The sequence below is a fragment of the Chaetodon trifascialis genome, chromosome 19 (genome assembly GCF_039877785.1).
Source record: "Chaetodon trifascialis isolate fChaTrf1 chromosome 19, fChaTrf1.hap1, whole genome shotgun sequence".
Classification (NCBI taxonomy): Eukaryota; Metazoa; Chordata; class Actinopteri; order Chaetodontiformes; family Chaetodontidae; genus Chaetodon; species Chaetodon trifascialis.
The window spans coordinates 18,926,837-18,946,522 of record NC_092074.1 but is presented as its reverse complement, the minus strand read 5'-3'; the positions used below and the strand labels follow the sequence as shown (position 1 = coordinate 18,946,522).

The following is a 19,686-nucleotide window of genomic DNA, read 5'->3' as shown; positions in this document are numbered from 1 at the left end:
ACTCTCTTGCACACTTTTAGCCTCTCTCGTCCTAATGCTGCTACCTCATCAGCAGCAGGGATCCGTTTCCCTGTTACATCATCTACAGCAGAGTGTAATGGCTGGTTTATTTAGTTAGATCTTGTGGCAGAGCCAAATGTGGGGATCGAGGGGAAATCAGAGGAAGCCTCCTGCTACTACTGCTGCTGCCACTGGAAATTGTTGTCAGTCTGTCTGGAGGGCAGTTTAAGTAGCAGGATGCTGTTTAAGGAACTAAGCCACGAGAACACATAGTCATTCATGCCGTTGTTGTTATCAGTAAACCAATGGTTGCTTGATGATGTGCAAAGAAGGCCTTTTCTCTGTCACTCTGTCATTCTCTCTGCTCTGTTTTTACAGTCTTTAAAGCTCTGCACGTTATTCCCTCTTGTCTCTCTGTGTTGCTTTTGGTTACATAATCCTCGCTGAATGTTGATAGTAATCCGCGTCCCCCCCCCCCATCCCTTCCTCCCTATGTGGCCTGGACAGGTTAAGCCGTAGAGGACTCTCGCTGGTCGCCGGAGGAAAAGATGTGCGATGGAATGGTAGCGTTTCAGACGAGAGCCCTGTCCTCCTCTTCCTCCTCTCCCTTCGCCTCCTCCTCTCTAGCCCACAGGCTGGCTGCCTCCGCGCTTCTCCTCCTCTTCACCCTGCTCCCTCATGGTCACGCATCAGGTAAGACGCAGACACACAAACCCACACACGTTTTTTCCCTCTCCGTCTCTGCTCCCGCATGAGACACCTCGACTAAACCGCCATTTTCGCCCGTGTCTTGTGAATTGATTGAGGTTATTTTCCCCTTGTCTCGCAGGTCAGTTAGATTAAATTGGCTTCCTTTACCCTTGGCTTGATCAGGTTGCTCTGCCTCCGAGCGGCGGCTGAGAGCTCAATCCCACACACTCTATGAATCCATTCACTGCCCTAATGAGTCACAACAGTTTTCCTCTGCTATTGAGTGAAACAGAGAGATGATGTTGTCTGCGGTCACATTGCTGTCATAAGGTTTTAATCAGCCATGACATTTACCGTCCTCTGAGAGCTTTTAGCATGGCTAGCCAGCTCTGGTTATTACTCCACAACAACCTTCAGATCAGGTTTTGTATTTCAGCCTTAGAGATCTTACATCATTATCTTTGAATGAGAAGTATCAGGTTTGCAAATGGAACTGATTTTTTTGTGCAGTGGCGGCATTCACACTTGGAAGTTAAAGTAAACATAGGTAACGCCGGTATTTGTCAAGCACCACAGGACCCATCGAGCTTCTGTCCCTCAGTTCTTCAAAAGGAGTACAATGTTGACGGCATGTACTCGCTGAACCCCTTCACTTGTGCCAGCTTTCCTTTCACTTTAGACCTCCAATGTTCCAGTCCCCTCCCCCCCAAAACAAACACACACTACCTACAGACATGCACTAACCACACACACACACACACACACACACACACACACACACACACACACACACACACACCCCCCTCACATAGCCAGCTTGTGAAATGTGCCAGATGTCCTTGCCACAGAGAGGAGGCAGACTGTGTATGTGTGAATTAGTGAATGTGTGTGAGGGGTGGTTTAAGGCCCTGGGATGTTTTTAAAGCATTAATTAATTTCATTTCTTAAATGTCTTCAATAAATTACCGTGCGGGTATGTGTGTGTGAGAATCAGCAACAGAACGAATTGAGAGAGCGAGAGAGAGATGGACGGATGGGCAGGGGGAGGGCACTGCTGATCCCAAGTATATCCTCTCTCTCTCTCTCTTTCTCTCTCTCCCTCTCTCTCTTATGTAATACACATGATTCATGTTGAGCCCAGAGGGGCTGGTATCACGCTCACGTTCTGCGTTCAGCACACTCACACACATACACTGCCTACCAATGCCAAGGAAATGTGTCCTCAGATCCCCAGCCCATGTGCTCTGGTTATTGTGTTTGAGTGTGCAATGTGTGTAAACCTGTGTTTCCTTGTGCTCCACATACGGTGATTATTCATGGTTGTTATGCAGAACATAAACTTTATAAAATGCAGTACAAGGTTGCACCCAAAAATTCTGCCAATCTATCAAAATACAGACCCTGTGTGGACTGTGTTCGTGACAGTTGGTGCATTACGTGGGAACAAATGTCCTCCCAAGAATTTCTTTCCAGTACCCATGATGCACCTGTGCCTTTAAGACTGCCAGTCAACTGATGGAAAAGGACAGATAGTTCTCTCGACTCCACCAGTAGGACTATTTTCAACTGGTTTGTTTTAAGAGACGTTCATGAAGTGCGTGGTCTAAATCTTTCAAGAACTACAGTCTCATGAGCTGCTTGAAGGAATCTGCGTGGACCTCACACCCAAACAAACGAAGTCTTTATTTTTTTTTTTACATAGCTGCTTTTGTTTTCATATTGCCACTGGCACTATTTTATGTCCTAATTAGCACAGCTTTCAAGTATGTCATGGAAAATTGTAGAGGGTGCTTTGCGTGAACTGGTTATTTGGAGGTGTTGTCATAGCTCTGTATTAATAGCATAAATACTGCCTTGTAGTACACAAGGCAGTATTTATGCTGACTCATGGTTCAAGAGTTATGGCTCTTCAAAATGGTGGATAAAACTTGCTATTTATTTTCTTGCATTAAATGAATATAAGCTAAAATATATATGAATAACTCCAGGGAACGGCTTATGCACACATTTCAATGCAAACTCTTCATGTTAATGATGAATGAGAACAGTATTTTTGGGGGTGCGGGGGCATTTTTCAGCTCAGGCACAGTATTATGGAATATTAAATACTCCAAACTTAAATACACAGAATTGAAAATTTCATCAAGCTTCACCGCGAACTTATATCGGGCAAGGAAAGAAGACACATCCTTGATAACAGGAGTAACAGAAAAACCTACAGCTCCTTTCTAATAGTTTTTTCTGTTGATTTTTCTTCATGATGAAACTTTAACGCTTATTACTGAAAAATGGGTTCACTTCATTGCAGTAGAAAACAAGATAACAGCCAAGAAAAATGAATATAAATCAGAACAACACAAGTGGAGTGAAATGACATAACAGCAATTACAGTACCTAAAAAAACAAGACATGAATTGCAGCATGAAAATTATGAATTAAGCCTATAATAAGATGTATTAACATAAAGGTGGGGCTCCTTTTAAAGCTTTAGAGTCCTCATGTTATTAGTTCTTCTGTTCACTGGCCTCCCTCTCTCTCCAGCTCACCATACATAATTCACATAGGTAATCCCTTGACGTGTTCCAGGGATGGAGATTGCTCTGGAAATTTTCATGAATATGAAATTTCATCACTGCTGACAGGCTTATTCCAGACTCATACAAATAGCAGTGTGCAGTATGAATGGAAATTGATACTAAAAAAATATACTGTACAGAATTTGCATACTAGAGCCCAAGGTCTAAACGCTAGAGACCAGCAAACAGCGCAGAGCAGCAGCAAATTTCTATTTTTGGTGTGTTGCTTTTGGTCTTTTTGTGGCTATTGCTCTTTCTGGAAATTTGGCCTTCAAGTGATGGGAAATAAGATGGAGAGACAGGACGATAGACAGTAATGGTTGAGGAAGTCTTTGCTCCCACCATTGCTTACTTTGACAAAGAAAGGAAAAGCTTGAAGCTTCCTCTTCGGTGGCTTCAGGTTCTCTGTTCAGAGGTCAGGACAACAATTTCTTGTATCTGTTAATACGCTTTGTTAGGAAGTAGTCACAAAGCCTTTTGGGGCCGAGGTATTTTTAGAACCAATCACAGTCCAAGTCATGTCTTTTTTATCTGTTGTTCAGCTGTTCATTGTAAACAAGATTACCAGCGGGGTATCTGCTGAGCTAATGTAAATGGCTCTATCAAATTTGTGTTTGTGATTATTGTGTGTGATTACGTTCGTGTTTGTGATTCAGGACATTCTTCCAAAAGTAGCAACATGCTAAGCAAAACATCCTCTGCATTCAAGCAGGGTGCCAGTAAACAAGCTCAGGCACAAAGCGGCACCTTGAATTTTGTGTATGCACAAGATAAATGGCATCAGCGTGGAGGATTTTCAGGGCACAGTGCAAATATCGCTTGTTTCATGTCTTTTCTGAGTCTATTTGACATCCCACTAACGTTGGCTACTTAGAGCTCAGTTCCTAATATGGTGTCAGTTCCTTACAGTGAGCCTTTGTGGTTTGTGTCAGAGGAAGTGGACCTAGACAGTGAGTCAGAACTGAGAGAGCAAAGATGGGGACTCGGGCACCAAAGGGTCTATTCACATGATTGCCTGCCTTGTTTTCTGTGCTAACAGTGTTACATATCAGTGAGGCAAAAGGGCTCGGACCATCCTTGTGGGTCCACTTACATAGATAAACGATTCCCCTCTAAAAACCCATTGTCTTCTGAAGTTGAGTTAAAGCTATACAGGAAAGTGCCAGCGAGGACCAGAAGTCTCCCACAAACAAGCCTGCTGTGTGCTCTGTGTGGTGGTGACTTTTATGTATGTTCATGTGTGAGAACGGGAAATGGTTTTCCCCCGGCCTGGAAGAAAAAGTGGAGTCACAGGGTAAAGAAACAAGCGAGGTGAAAGGGGAGGAGAGCAAGAGAAGGAGCAGAGAGGTGCCTTTTTAATTTCCTCTGAGATTTGTGTTTGTTTTTGACAATCGATTGTTCTCCGTTCTCAGCTTGGATTGAATGCTTTTCTCTCCACCTGATGAAGGCCTGCTGCATAGATTCATTGCTTTGTTTTGGCAGGCCTCGCGTCAGTGTGTGGGACCTACCCAAGGATATGAGGAAGTTTTCTCGACAGTGAAGTTGCTCAAGGAAAGGCTTGACAACTCCCTTTTTCTCTTTAATAACAGAGTAGACTCCAGTGGCTAGCATAGCGTCATTGCTCAGACCACAGAGGAAAATATCTGAATGAGCCATGCCCTACTTCTGGCGTCTTCAAACAGCTGTAGTCTTTGAAACTTGTTGCTTTCTGTAGCCAGACAAAATTTTGTGCATGTGTCTGTACAAAAAAAACCCCACAGTGCGAGAGCCTGTCTGCGCACTGTTGGTTTCCCCTCACAGAACGTTTGCTCGATAGGCCGGGTTTACAAACAGTGCAGCCCGAGGGGAGGGGGGGAACAAAGGGTCCCGTGCAATTAACTGTTCAGAATAGTCCCCTGTAGTCCTGTTAGCAAGGCGGTTTGCAGGCAGGCAGAAGTAAAGCAATACGTTGGCTACTGGCTCCTCTCTGAAATGTGAGAACAAAGGGGGCTTTTAGGAGGGGGGGGTGTTGGAAGCCACAGGCCAAACCATAGCAGGCGGCTGCTCCACTAGATCACCAGTCTGCAATTAGGACTGCTAACTCAGTGTGTGTGTGTGTGTGTGTGTGTGTGTGTGTGTGTGACTGAGTATATTGAGCACAGCACAGCCCCCTTCCTATGATGTCTCTGTTCTTCTTTCTCTCCTTCTCTTTAAGGCTTCAGCCATTAGCCAGGTGAGACCAGAGCCCATTAGAGGCAGTCTGGTCGAATCCATCAGCCTTTCTCTTTCATTACCTGTGTGTTTATCACTTGAGCCATCACTCTCTGCTCTCACCCTGTGTCATTTAACAGCTCTCCCACCCAATCAAGCCCTAAAGGGAAACTTTAAACGCCTCACCAGACACACACACACAGAAAAAAACCTCCATGGAAACAGAAACTGCAGAGTGGACAGGCGATGCAAGACCATTTCATTCACTTTAAACAGTTCACCAGACAGTTCCATTACTTAGTGAAGGGCCCAGATGGCCAGGATTATTGTTAGCCACACAGCACTGCCACTTCCCCTGCGAACACTAAGCTCATCATAGGATGTGATTTTCTTTTTTTTTTTTTTTTTTTGTCAGTTTTGGGTGTTTTTCTACTGATACAAACATTTTTCAGCTGAGGTTTGACAGACTGCTACCTTGTCATTTCTCCACTGGTGACAGGTGCTGTAAAGTGAAGGTTAATGAATGTTGAATCAAGGGAGTGGTGGCACTGGCAGTACCAAGCACATCAACGGTCAAATCTGATAACTTACAAAATAAGTTAAGCTTTATGGAGGTGCATTTATGACCAAGCTCCCACTGGTTATTTTTCATGCTAATGCGGTGGATGTAATGTGAAAATCCCACGCAGTTACTATTAAATTCACCATGTTACTTTGTGTTGTTCAAAGCTTTGTTTTTGGGCCTCTCTCCAGAACTTGAGGATTATTTTGAAGCTACATTAGGGCTGGGGAGAGGAGAGGCAGTTTGTAAATTGTTTTCCAGTGAAATGTGTGTGGTTGTCTGAAGCAGCAGGCAGTCATAATGATTTCCAAAGGGCCTCATCCGAGGGACCAGCCTGCTGAGTAGAGGACATCTCTGACTAATGAGCTGCTAAATATATCCCCCAGTCTCTCCTGTCTTCTGTTGCTTCTGCTTCTGTTCGTTCTTTCAGTCTTTTATTCATTCTTTTTCTTTAGTTCTTTTCTTTGCTTTCTGTCTGTGTTTTTGACCATCATTGTACTTCTGTGTGTGTGAACTGGTGTGTTTTGTACTTTTGGATTTGCTTTGTCAAGCTGTCACCTCAAAATCTTGCCCAAGTACATATTCATGATAATCTCTTTTTTTTTTTTTTGGACTTTTTAATCTCTGCTCTGTCTCTTGTTTTTTTCATTTGTCTTGTCTTTTTTTCCCCTCCTCTTTCACCTCCTCTTTGATGTGTGTTTTTCAGGCCTGCTGAAACAGTGTGGGCTGATTTTTCATTATACCGTTAGTCAACAGCAGCATCCTGTTCGAGCAAGTTCATCATCTTACACATAAGGCGCTGAGCATCCTACACACATGCTGAATTTGCCAATGGTTGAGACATCGACGGCACGCCAGACTGTGAGCAACCATGTTAGAGCTCATGACGTGGGTGCAGCATGAATGGTTTGCCTCACAACAGTGCAGAAGGGGAGAAGATGATATCTTGATGAGAAATTTAAGGCTTGAGGTAGAAAAGCAGGGAGATAGCAGTTGTTCACTAACCTTGGTTTAAAAAAAAAAATGCTGCACATCCTGTAGCTGCTTCTCACTAAAGCTTTCTAGTGGTTTCTAGGCTGAAGCAGCAGCAGTGGTAGATGTTTGGCTTGCATTAACACTATCTTAACACAGCAATTACAACACCAAGCCAAAGAAATTCTTAGGTTAGGCAGCAGCTACTAAATTACTGGCAGCTGAATTTAACAACTTTTTCTGTGGTTTCTATTGCAACACGCATGACCATCATTTTAGCACAGCTTTTTTAACAGCTCAGCTAGCTCGGAGAGCGGAGACTGTCATGTTTGGACCGAAATATCAGCAGTCAGCATGGTTATCACCTGCTGGGAGTCCACACTGGAGTACAGAGCGGAAATGCACACAGTCATGTCTCAACGTGCCACAGCTGTAGCGAGACAGTGGAACTGGGGCAGTGTTGTACTGCATCAGGCACAAGCCCTTAATCTGTTGATTCAGCTTTTAGCTTTAGTCCAAGTTTAGCTTTGTCAGAAGCGCTCTGCTAGTTTACTCTCTAAATAAATTATCCAAAGTGCACAGACGCTACTCAAACACAGGCAGTCTTAGGCAGAAAAATAAAGCAAACCACTAGGTATGACAGACTTGCTGCTACTGAGCTGAGGGGAAGGGCTGGGCCATACATGTGCTATCCTGCCACATTTGCGTGTTGCTTGTTGTCATGGGTGGATGTGGTGTACAGCTGTTTCTCTTTAACTGACTGCATTTCAGCAAAAACGGCTCCATCATTGCTGTTGTTATTTTTCGGCCATTTCTGCTTTAGTGGATGTTTAATTGAGATTGTAAATAATGGAAGGAGACGGGGATGACACTCCGCAATTCGTGATTCTTTGCTGAGCTCAGAGCTCCGTGTTAAATAAAGGCCTAGAGTTTGATTCAGAACAGCACCAGAGGAGCTGTTTGGGATTAAATACCTTTCTTAAAGACACTTCAGTTTTGTGCATAATTGCTGACTCAAAGCCCTGAGTCTGGGTCCTCATTATAGCACGACCTCCTGAGTTCCCACACCACCCTTTTGACACAGCTAGAATTCAGATTTTACTGTGACTACATGGTTCATGCCTTGGTCTGGTTTTTTGCCAGAAGGTTGTGCTAATTATCATTCAGTATTTCCCGTCTGATTCTTATTATTTCCTGTTTTTTGTTTTCTTCTGTCTAGTCTCATCTCTCAAATTGTAACCAGTCCATTAGATGGAGTGTTGAGATGTTTAGTGGCCACTTGGCTTAGCTCCACTCTAATGCCCTCTGTCCTTATTACATCATCTGTAAACAGCTCTGCAACAAACAGCAGCCAAATGGTGAAGGCCTTTGTATCGGCTGCACTGGAATCCATTTGGATAATTGCGTCAGGATTTATGAGAAGCATGCATGTGTATATGTGTTATCTATATGTTTTTGTATAGGTCACTTCATGTATGAATTATTCTTTGAATTTATATTCAGTCGAAAAATAATGACAAATGGCCAACACAAGCTATTAGAGTCCAAAGACATGGCTGCCTTAGTCTGGCTGACAGCCAGAAAGCTCAAATAATCAGTTTATAATGAGAAATGTGAGCAACTCTTAGCATTTGAGAAGCTGCAACCTGTAAATATTTGGTGTTTTTAATTGATAAATGACTGAAACAATTGTCAAAACTGGATGTGATTATTTTCTGTGATAAGATAATCCTATCAGCACTATAAATGACAGCCTTTTTAGACATGTTATCTTTAACAGGTGGTGTTTGTATGTGTAGGCCGAAGTCATCGTCATTAACTGCAGATTTCTGTTTGACTTGACTCATAAATGTAGTTATTTATGATTTACTTGGCACATTCGAAAATAACATGAGACGTGTGACTTTCCTGTGACGTGTTTGGTGACTAAGGCTCGACAGCTTCTAAGTTACAACATTTATGTCAGTGTTTGTAAGTAAAGGGTATTGGCTATTGTTTGTTGTGCATATATTTTCACACTCTCGGTTGCTCACTCAGGTACACGTTACATGAGGAGTGTAGGTGACATACCTGTGTTCTTCATTTTGGCGTCAGGCCCATTCAGGCTTTGGATGAGTTTCTATCTGTGTTTGCGTCCTCAAACTGTTTGCTGTGTTGGAGGTCTAGCCAGCAATATAAACAATACTTTGCATCTCCCTCATGATGATAAACAGTAGTTTCTTGGTAATTCTCTCACTGGACTCCCTACTGACAAAATATCAGTCATATAGTATTTTTGTCTTGAGTCAGATTAACCTACCAGAATGTGCACACTTTATTATATTGTCACGTCTCAGTTTGAGCTCAGTGTTTTCCAGCAGTGATTATTGTCTAGAAGAAAGTGCTTATACTTAAAAATATAAGTTGACTAGGATGGAAACTTTCTCCCAACTAGTCTTGACATGGTTTGCTCGGCTTGCTAGGCTAATGGATCGCTGCCTGGGAGTTCATTGTTTTCTTCGTGGGAATGTTTTGTTATTGCTGCCAAATACAGGTAGGCTGCTAATCCCAGTTTTTCTACTTTTTACAATAGAACTGGCATAGAGGTACCAGTGAGTGGGGATATGCAGTTTTGGGCCCTGATTCAGATCCAAGCCCTTATTCTAATATTTTGCATTGAACAGGCACTGAACAGCTCATAGCTGGCTAATGAGTGCTGATGTATGCATTTAAATTGCTGGCTGCTGTACTTGTTGGCTCAACTGTTCATACGCTCACAGTGGCGTTCATTAGGAACAGCAGTTGCTATATCCAGAGCAAACAAAGATTCAGAAATGCAGCAGGCCTGAATGTGTATAGCCGATACGATCTATCAAAAAAAATGCCTGGATTGTCCCCAGGGTAACCTCAGTAGCAAGATTAACTGATAGCTACAACAAATGTATGCAGACTTGTGGTATCTGCACTTGCTTTTACAGCCTTGGATCGGCTTCTGCATCTGATTGAGGTGCTTGGTAAACATAGTATATTAGCATGTAAGAACCCACTGTTGTGAAAAACATGGGACACGCTGACAACAAAAAGGCATACCACGAGCATGTGTTAAGAGGTTGTACACTTGGTGCCATTTGATCACCCTCTGTGGGGCTTGCTAGTGCAGTTGCTTCAGTTTGGTCTGCAGACTGAGCTTTGTCTTACTGCAGTTAAAAAAAAATAGTATAGCATAGTATATCAGCTCTCAACAGACTTAAACTGCCCTCACCTCAGGAGTACTTCAACATATCAGCGTGCCAGCTCTGGTAAGCAGGGTTGGGATTATCTCTGTGACTTTCACCTTCAACAAATGTCCCAGGCTCAGCGCTCATACCTCTGCTGGCTAGCAAGCACAGGCTGCTGAAATATGATCAGCCCACAGTTGCATTGACAGTTTTTTGGGGGTAGGCTGTGTGTGTGTGTCTGAACACATGCACGTGTGTGTGGGAGGGGTTCCACACACTCTTTTGTTTTCCTCTGAAAGCTGAGAAGAAGGAATGTCTGCCTCCCAGCTGTCCTCAGCAGCGAGGGCGATAGAAGAGAGAAGGGGGAGCTCACTGTTCGCATTCGCTAACATCCTCCCATCTGTTACTCGAGGGCAGAGTGTGCGTGCATGTGTGTGTATGCTTGTGTCCTGGGGTTGGAAAGAGGGTCACACAATGGTACTCCCCCTTGCCCTCACCCTCTTTGTCTCTCATGCATATTTAACCCTTCAAATGCAAAGTTGTCTGTTGTCCTTTTCAGAGGCACGCTGCTTAAATCTGTCACTGTGCCCCATCCCTCAGTGAGCGGGGACAATGCGGTGTAATGGCAGCACACGTGGCTTGCTAAATGCATTGCAACAGCAGGGGAGGAATGGGTGGGGAGATGGAGGATGCGCCTGTCTGTTAAGAGACTTCCTTCACTCTGGGTGTATGCAGCATGTGTGTTTGTTTCTGTGCTTTGCAGCTGCAGGAAGTGATGTGACGAGTGGACCGCTAAGTTCTCTAGAAACGCTGTTCTGGAAGCCCATGTCTCGTGTTTTCTGCCGAGTTTCCTGTTTACTGTAGAAATGACACTGTTGGCTTTGGCATCAGTGTAATGTAGAGACACTGGTTGGCTTATTTAAGAGTGTGTGGTGATGGAATGAGTGCCCACCGCTCTGTCTGACCATCAGATTCATACCCTTAACCATTCACACACATTCACAACACAGATAGGATGTCAGTGAGCAGCACAAACCTGCTGTTTACAAAGTTGCCTTGGGACACTTGCAGCCTACACTTGCATAGTGAGTAAACTGTACGCCTGTATCTGTGTGTAGTCAGGCTTTTGTATAAATGAGCCGGCACCTCCCTCACACTGCTTCCCTGTTCTTCATCCTCCTGCGCCTCCGCCCCCCTTTCTCCTCAGTTAGGTCCCTCCACCTTCCCCCAGAGGCCCTGGAAATGGAAAAATGTCTCTTTTTGGGGAAAAAATGGGTTTCATGCTTTAAGATTTCAGCTTTGCTCTGCATTCTTTCTGCCCTACAGTAATTCAAGTTCACCTTTATAAGCTTTTTTCACATTTTCTCTCCCTTAAACTTTCCCCTTGTTCAACACAATGTGCTTCAGTTCTCTTTGAGTGAGGGCCCGGTTGTTATGAGGGGACACTGTATGAAAGCAGAAATAGGTGTGTGTGTGTGTGTGTGTGTGTGTGTGTGTGTGTGTGTGTGTGTGTGTGTGTGTGTGTGTGTGTGTGTGTGTGTGTGTGTGTGTGTGTGTGTGTGTGTGTGTGTGTGTGTGTGTGTGTGTGTGTGTGTGTGTGTGTGTGTGTGTGTCGAATTCTCACTCGCTCACTGCAGAACATGACACCGCTAGTATCGCTCACCCAGATATTAAGCTTTCAGTGTTGCGGTCCCGTGTCACCCACCCAGGTCAGACTACAGTTTCGTGTCATCTCATACTGTGTGAAGCATCTCCCTCTGAAAGCTCATCTGTGATGTTTGTGTATGTGTGAAAGAATTAAAGGGGGCACAGGAAGCGTAGTCTTTACACATTTAGACACACCGTAGAACATTTTGAAGTCGCACTGTGACTGGCTGAGTATTTTTTTTTAGTCACCAGTTGATGTTTGAAAACCTTTGACTGTCATTGTACAAGTTATGAGTTGATTAACGCAGTTTAGCTTCTAAGTGCAAAAAGCAGTTAAGTGCAGTGAAGCATATGTATGTTTAGAGGTAAATCTAAATGAACAGTAAGGGGTAGATATGAAAATACAGCATGACACATGCGCTCAGTTTGTAACAGGCCTGCAGTAAATTCAACCTTCATGAAGGTTGAGTTTTTGTTGAAACTGTTTTAGAGAGATTCAACCATATGATTGTATGACAGGGGTTTCTATTATTTTGTCCAACCCATTGATACCACTTATTTACTTATAAAATAACGAAAAATGGCCATTGCATGGTGATGTCCTTAACTCAAATGTATTCAGTTTAATATCATGGAAGCCTTAGAAATAGGGAAAAAAATCAAAGTATTATGTGAAACCTGGGGCTGGAAGCACTTAATTTTTGCCATGTCTGTTCAAAAAATGTCCTAATGAATATCCCAACGACTTATTTCAGTAATTCTGCACCTTTTAATGGTTTGGAACAAAGATGGAGTTAACAAGATGAGCGTCCTGGGACCTTTCTTACATGTTATCTCCTCATGTTTCCTGTTCTCAACTACACTTTCAGCAGTTCAATAAAGCCATAAAATGCCCCCCAAAATGTTTGAGCAACTAGAATCCACGAATGGCAGAAATGATTTGGGAGCCCGCCTATTCTTCTCAGCATTTCCCCACAGTGGGCTCTGATGCACTGTACTGCACTCTAATAACAACAGCTTGCCTAAAAATCCCATGGCTTATCGAGAGAGACAGGGAACGTGGCAAAAAACAAAAACACCCTCAGCCCAATAATGACAGCAACATCATCAAAAACAACAAAAACAGGCCAACAAAGGAACAAAAACATATAGCAGGCCAAAGAGAGCATCATCATCCTCTGTGTCTTTAGCTTAATCCAGCCCACAACCCCCCTCAGTATACATTCGTACACACACAGATTCCCCTGCTTTTGGACACACTTGAACATGTGCGCGCGCACACACACACACACACACACACACACACACACACACACACACACACACACACACACACACACACACACACACACACACACTGGGAAACACACCCTCTTTTATGGCCTATTGTTCTATAGAGCGACCAAACAGCTGGTTGCAGAAGTCATCAGTATCTGATCTGCTTTAGAGTGCTCCCAGCTTGTAATAGAGGATAATTAGAATTTTAATTTGCCTGTGCAAAGGGGGCTAAAACCCTTGTCTTCCCCCCACTCATGTTTTCCGCAATCCACCTACCAGCTCTTAGCGGGTGAGTGCCATCAGTAACAGATGGTGAAAGGGAGATATTCACAGCCAGGCAGGCACTTCAGAGCATGGCAGGGGATTTTAACGCCCCCCATGGCCTGAGTCTCCTCCGGCACTGCCTTAAGGCGCTGGATGTTGGGATTAGCAATCCGCCTCATGGGCACTCCGTCCTGGCCCAGTCCCCCCACTACACGAAGTGGGAACCTTTTTAGCAATTAAGCTCTTTGATCAGCTTACGGTTGTGTGCCCAGAAGATTTCGAGCAGTTTAACCTTTTTGTATGTGCATTTTATTTAATTCAATATGGCAGATGTCAAAGCTTAAGCAGTGTTAGTCTCCAGTGGATATCGAAAGCAAACAGGATCTCAGACACACCTTTAAACACAAATGTACAGGACATTTCTAAAATTTTGTAATTCATGTCAGTGTGTTTTTCTTACACACTCTTTCCAGTAGCTTTCGCAAGGCGCTCGTGACACTGTGTTAGTCATTATTGTTTTCGACATTTCTCAAAAGCCTGTTCTCTTGAGCAAACTCTTAACATCAGACCAGTGGGAGAACAGCTTGTGTTTAACTGTGACTCATTCCCTTCCTCATAAGCACAAAACATGGCGTGCTGAAATCCACTCTGGCGTCGCTCAGTGCTTTAATCAGTTTTTTTTTTTCCATGTGTGTGTTTTCAAAGCCAATATTCAATCTAGGCCGCGAGAGCGACGGAAAAGGGAGAGAAAGCAAGGTTATATATCTTAACCACTCTACCACCCCTGGATACTGAACCAGCATTCATTCTTTGCTTTAACAGAGTCTCAGTTTGTGCTAGCCCAACCCACAGTGTGGTATGTACTGTAGCTGCCTCCTCTTCCCATTGTTGCTGCACAGAGCCTCTCCCTCACACACACAGCTATTGGTCGACCTGCCACAACATGTCTCTTTTTGGCTTGTAATTGCTCAGGGCCACAGTGCTCCATGATGCCGACGTTTTTCTGCGCTTCCTTCCCCTCCGTCTCCCCTCCCCCCTCTCTTCTGCCCGTTTATCTGATGATGAGCACCTTTTCCCGTCAGTGTTTTCTTTCTTTCTTTTGAGTATTTCTTCCGTTCCTCTCTCCTTCCTCACCTCACCTTTCTCTTTCGTGGTAATTTGCAAATGCGGCACCAAGTTTTTGATGTTGAGTACATTTCTGTGTCTCTAAGGTAGGCACTGACTTCTTTTGACAAGTGTAATCCCAAGAGAGAGTGAGTTTTAAGTCAAAATTCTTCACTGCTCCAAGTTTAACAACCACTTTTTTTGACATTTCTTTATCTTTCCATATTTTGTCTTCATTTCTTTTTTTAAGCTGACATGGGTATGAGTTGATCTATTCTCAGGGGATGTGGTGCGATAGGAAAATGTCTGTGTGCATTTATGCATATCAGGTCTATATTTGGGGTCCGTGTTGGTACTTGCTGCCAATATGCAATATAAAGTGTAGGGCTGAAACTAAAGAGTATTTTCATTATCAGTTAGTCTGCCGATTAGTTTCTTGGCATAGATTGTTTTGTCCACAAAATAATACACACAAAAAGCCCATTATAACTTCCCAGAGCCCGAGGTGATATATTCAGAGGACTTGTTTTGTCCCAACAACTCTCCAAAACCCAAATATGTTCAGTTTACATGTGTATGTGGCAAAGAAAATGAGCAAATTCTCATATTTGAGAAGCTGGAATCCTAAAAAAAAAATTGTGTACAAAATGACAAACAATAAATAATTGGCAATTACTTTTCTGTTGATCTAAAAATACTCAATAATCGTTTCAGCTCTAATACAATGAAACATGACATCAGGAGCAGCACAGTAACCCAGAGGTGCTCTGATCACTCTTGTTAGTGTTGTTGTTTCAGTTACAGTCTAATTAGCAGCATTGTGATGCTGGTACATTTTGTTCTTCAACATACCGTCAAAATGTTCCTGGCTGAGTGTGTTTCATGGCAGGTAAAGGCTTGTAGCAGATCTTTTAAATGCCATCTAACCACACAGCCAATATACGTACTTGTCTAAGTGCAGTAGATGCCAAATGACATTTGGGAAAACTCAGATGATGGAACTGGCTGCTTTGTACAGGCAGGCAGCACAAGGCTTTCCTGGCACGAGAGGGAGAGTGTGGTTTGCTGCGCTTCTGAAAGGGCCGCGAGTTTCAAAATGGACATTTTACTGGCTTCATGGTTCGTTTACAGTGACCTGACTGCACTGACCGCTGTGACCTGATCTTTCAAGAATTAACCCTCAATTGTATCAAGTGGATTTGCTTAAGGCTGCTAGAAAAAGTAGCTTGTCTCATTCTGTATTTAAATCCTGCAGCTGATGAGGACCATGTCTTTCTTTGACTTTAAGCCAGATTATGTTTATGTTCTTCCTGCTAGAGCTCTGGCCTCATCAGTGTTTCCCTCCTCATTATTTTCACCGAGCAGTTTAAATGCAGTTTGTGCTCTGATTTGATCACTGAAGACCTTTGTGTGGAAGAAGCCTTTTCTGGTATCGGAAAGACCCAAGGTTTGATATTTAAAAATACCACTGTTTGCCTTTTTATATGAAAATGAAGCCTTTACATCTGAGACAATCCTCCTGATACGAAAGCAATTCAAAATAAAAAGATGATGAATGACGTTAACACTCATCTGCCTTCTGCAGTGGTATTGACTGCCTTGCAGCACACCACAAAAGATCATAACCGTAACTGTTGGCTACAGACTATTGTCCTGAACAGCCCCCTACAGCCTTTGTGTCCCCTGCTGCCTTCCAGCCTGGGGTCATCAATTCATCACCTTTAGCACCTCCATTAGCACCATCTCCTCCTTGGAGAGCCTTTAGTCGCCCTGAAGCAGCTTAGTGAACAACTGCTCAGGTCATGGTGTCAAATGGCACCCTGAAATATGTGTGTGTGCAGATAGTGTTTCTGCATGCGAGAGAAAGAGCTCTGAGTGCGAAAGATTAATGCTTCTTTAGCACACAAACCTTATGTATGTCGTATCATAATAACCAAACCTTCAGCTTGTGTTTGAGATGTTGAACTGAGACGTTTTGTTGTGGTTCAGTCCTGCATAATCAATGTCAGTGCTTTGTTCTGCATGTGTGAAGTGTCGCTCTCCACATATCAATGCTCAGCCACCGAATCATACAAACCACAATTCTGCATTAGGGTTTTTAATCAAAGTAGCTGCTGTAATTTTGTGATTTAAGTAGTAGCTTTTAGCAGAAATAGCAAACAGTCTCTGGTTTCAGCTTTTCAAATGTGAATATTTTCTGCTTTTCTTTGTCTTCTGTGATAGTTGACTAAATATCTTCTGGTAGCTCAAAAAAATGAAATTGATAAATTGATTGATCAAGCAGATGATCAGCAGATTGACTAGTAACGAAAATAAGAATTACTGTAGTTGAAGCCGTAAAACAAAGTCTTGTCGTTTAGAAAGATCGAGTTTGTGCAGACCTGAACCAACCTGGAGCATCTTCAGTGGTTGAATCACAACTGTGGTTCCATAGTGTGCCTGCGTTACCAGCAGAGTTGGCACTTCTTGAGCACACACACTAAATCTGTCCCCAGCTGAATTCAATAACACACCCTTTGGTATCACACGACTTAGTCCTGGGAGTGTCTTTGTTTATGGGTGTTGACTTTGTGTGTGTGTGTGTGTGTGTGCGTGCGTGCGTGCGTGCATGCGTGCGTGTGTGTGTGTTGCTGAGTAGGCGCTAGCACATTTGAGTGTTTGCATTTAATCTTGTGCTGCCAGCTTAGAGCGACGTTTCTCCCCGGAGATTAGAGGATGTTAGAGGCACTGCTGTGGAAATAGTCTCTTTTTCAATCTCTACACACACAGAGGCAAGACAAAGTGGCTGTTTGCGATGTCGGTGTGTTTGTTTATGTCAAGCAAGTGATAAGGCCCTGCAATAGACCATGGCTAATATTTTTTATAAATACTCAGACCAAGGATTAAATAATGAGTCATATGGTCATTAGTGTTGGTGGCGTTATTGATGTCCTTTATTGTGGGGTGCTTTTTAAATTTGCTTATGTCTTGCTACTGAGAGAAATCACTGTGCATTGTATGATTCCACTTAATAAATCAAATGGTTAAGATGTACAGATAAAAGACTGAAACGCTTTCACTTATTGAACAGATGTGATTTATGTAAAATGGCCCAGACGGGTTTTAGGTATTCAGAGTTAGCACTGAAAACATTTCCAATGAAGCCAAACCCATATTCTTGCGAAACCCCCTCATGGATAAGCCAGATCAGTGGTAATAAAACTGGTATGTCGTTATCTGTGGTTTCCATCTCTTCCATCTTCGGCTCTTCTTGAAGATCAATAAAACCGAAAGTAAAGTCAACCTCCTGCTGTTATGTCTCAGTTTACGCAGGTGTTGCAATGTTGTGTCAGACCGACTGGATTTAGATGCTCTGCACTCTCCAGATTGCAGCTCCTTATGCGTGTGTGCGTGTGTGTTTGTGTGTGTAGATAGTGTTTGGAGCTCTGGGAGTGCATCACAAATTCAGATAATTTACTCTCATACTGCGATGAAACACACTGAAGTACAAGGAGCTGGTGTGACACTGCAACATCATAGATGAGCATGGGAAGATGAATCAAAGAACAATTAACTTTAGGTCTCCTGTCTCATCCTGTCCTTATTGGCTGGCTTAGAGCTTGAAGTGTGTCATTAGAGCCAAGTAAATGAGCCTCGCTCATGATCCTGTCTCACCGCCAGACAGATGGACAAAATGCTGGCATGGGACGAAGACAGTTTAATGAGCAGTAGATAATCGAGAGAAATTAGATCTATATGAAGCTCCTGGAGACATTTTAATCCTCTGCAGACACTTCAGGTATTCTCTATGCTGCACAGCATGGCTGTCTCCGCCTAACTTGTCGTGTTGATGCGGTGCCTCTCCCTTGCCTGTGTAAAAAGCAGCCTAGTTTCAAGTAACAATACCTCTGAGCTTTAATTATCAGCTCAACCTGTCAGCTTGACAGAGTTTCCCTGTGAAAAGTTGTTTGACCCAGTGGCAGCTGCCTGCAGAGGAGACCAGCCGACAGTTTATGTCAGCTTAATGATAGAACAGTGCAATATTCCAGCGGCACCACATTACTGTAATAGAGTCACTGGAAAACTATTATCAGTGTTCTCTATTTAACTGTGATGGAGCCAGTTATAATAGGCACCATTAGTGATAAACTCATGGAAATGCTATGTTTATTTGACAGAATATTGGTACATTATTCTTCAAAGAATCAGGTCACATGTGAGATAAATTGTCCTTGTTTCCCCAGCAGGCCTGTAATACTTGGTAATCCCTTCACAAATTGAAAATTAAGATACTACACATTGTATCCTGTCTACAGGCAGTTCTAACTCCACTAAGTTTACTGACATCCCTTGTAATTACCTTGTTGCCTTACATTATTAAAACATGGTTCAGGATCCCAATGTGGCTGCTGGCCTCATGCTGGTAGTTCCTTACATAAGCCGTAAATGATCATAGATCCAGCCTCGAGCCACATGACGAGGTTTTATATCTTCATATCTTGTCCTGCTCTGAAAGCAAAACATGAAGGGCTTCTGTCATTCAAGCCTTCAATCAGCAAATGATTCTTACTGTCTTCACTTGTTTCTGTCTTTAGGTTGTGCGCGGCCACCCGGCGTGCAGCACGGAGACCTGCTGAACCAGACCGAAGCTAACCGGGGCTCTTTCCCCCCGGGCACCCTGCTGACTTATGGCTGTGAGCCTGGCTACACTGCAGATGGACCCACCAGCATCATTTGTACTAGCTCTGGAGCCTGGTCCTATCAGCCTCCACGCTGCATCAGGAGCAACGGTGAGCGAGACCACAAAATCGAAACATGAGACAAAGCACTAAAGAACATAATGTTTGACTGCATGCAAACTTGTTTCACTTCTTTCTGTAATAAAATTTGAAGTAGTCTTGGCTCAGATGCGGGCCTAATGTGGCTGTCTGAGTAGAACTTTTTCTGGACTGGAATGATTCATTTTCATCACTTTAAAAAAAAAAAAACCCATCAAGGTCAAGTTCATGAGATGATTGACTTCATGATTTATTTCTCACTTCCTGAAAAGTCAGTTTTATAAACGGCTGCATATGAGCATGTGTACTTCACATGCAGGACTGCATCAAAACTGAAATATGGTATCAGTTCAATACCACACAGCATCATAACACCAGTAGCGAGATTGTCCTTGAGAACCAGCAGGGAGCGCTGGGAAATTTCACATTTAAACCGCAGGAATCAAACC

The 19,686-nt window shown here is 43.3% G+C and overlaps 1 protein-coding gene across 1 annotated transcript in view; it reads left to right on the top strand.

The window, feature by feature from the left end:
* The window catches only part of susd6 (sushi domain containing 6), a 30,567-nt gene that overhangs the window by 5,900 nt on the left and 4,981 nt on the right, over window positions 1–19,686 (top strand). The window contains exons 2-3 of the mRNA XM_070987138.1: window positions 508–693; window positions 19,055–19,249. Coding sequence (XP_070843239.1) covers window positions 549–693; window positions 19,055–19,249 — 340 coding nt within the window. The 5' untranslated portion in view covers window positions 508–548. The remainder of the gene's footprint in view (window positions 1–507; window positions 694–19,054; window positions 19,250–19,686) is intronic.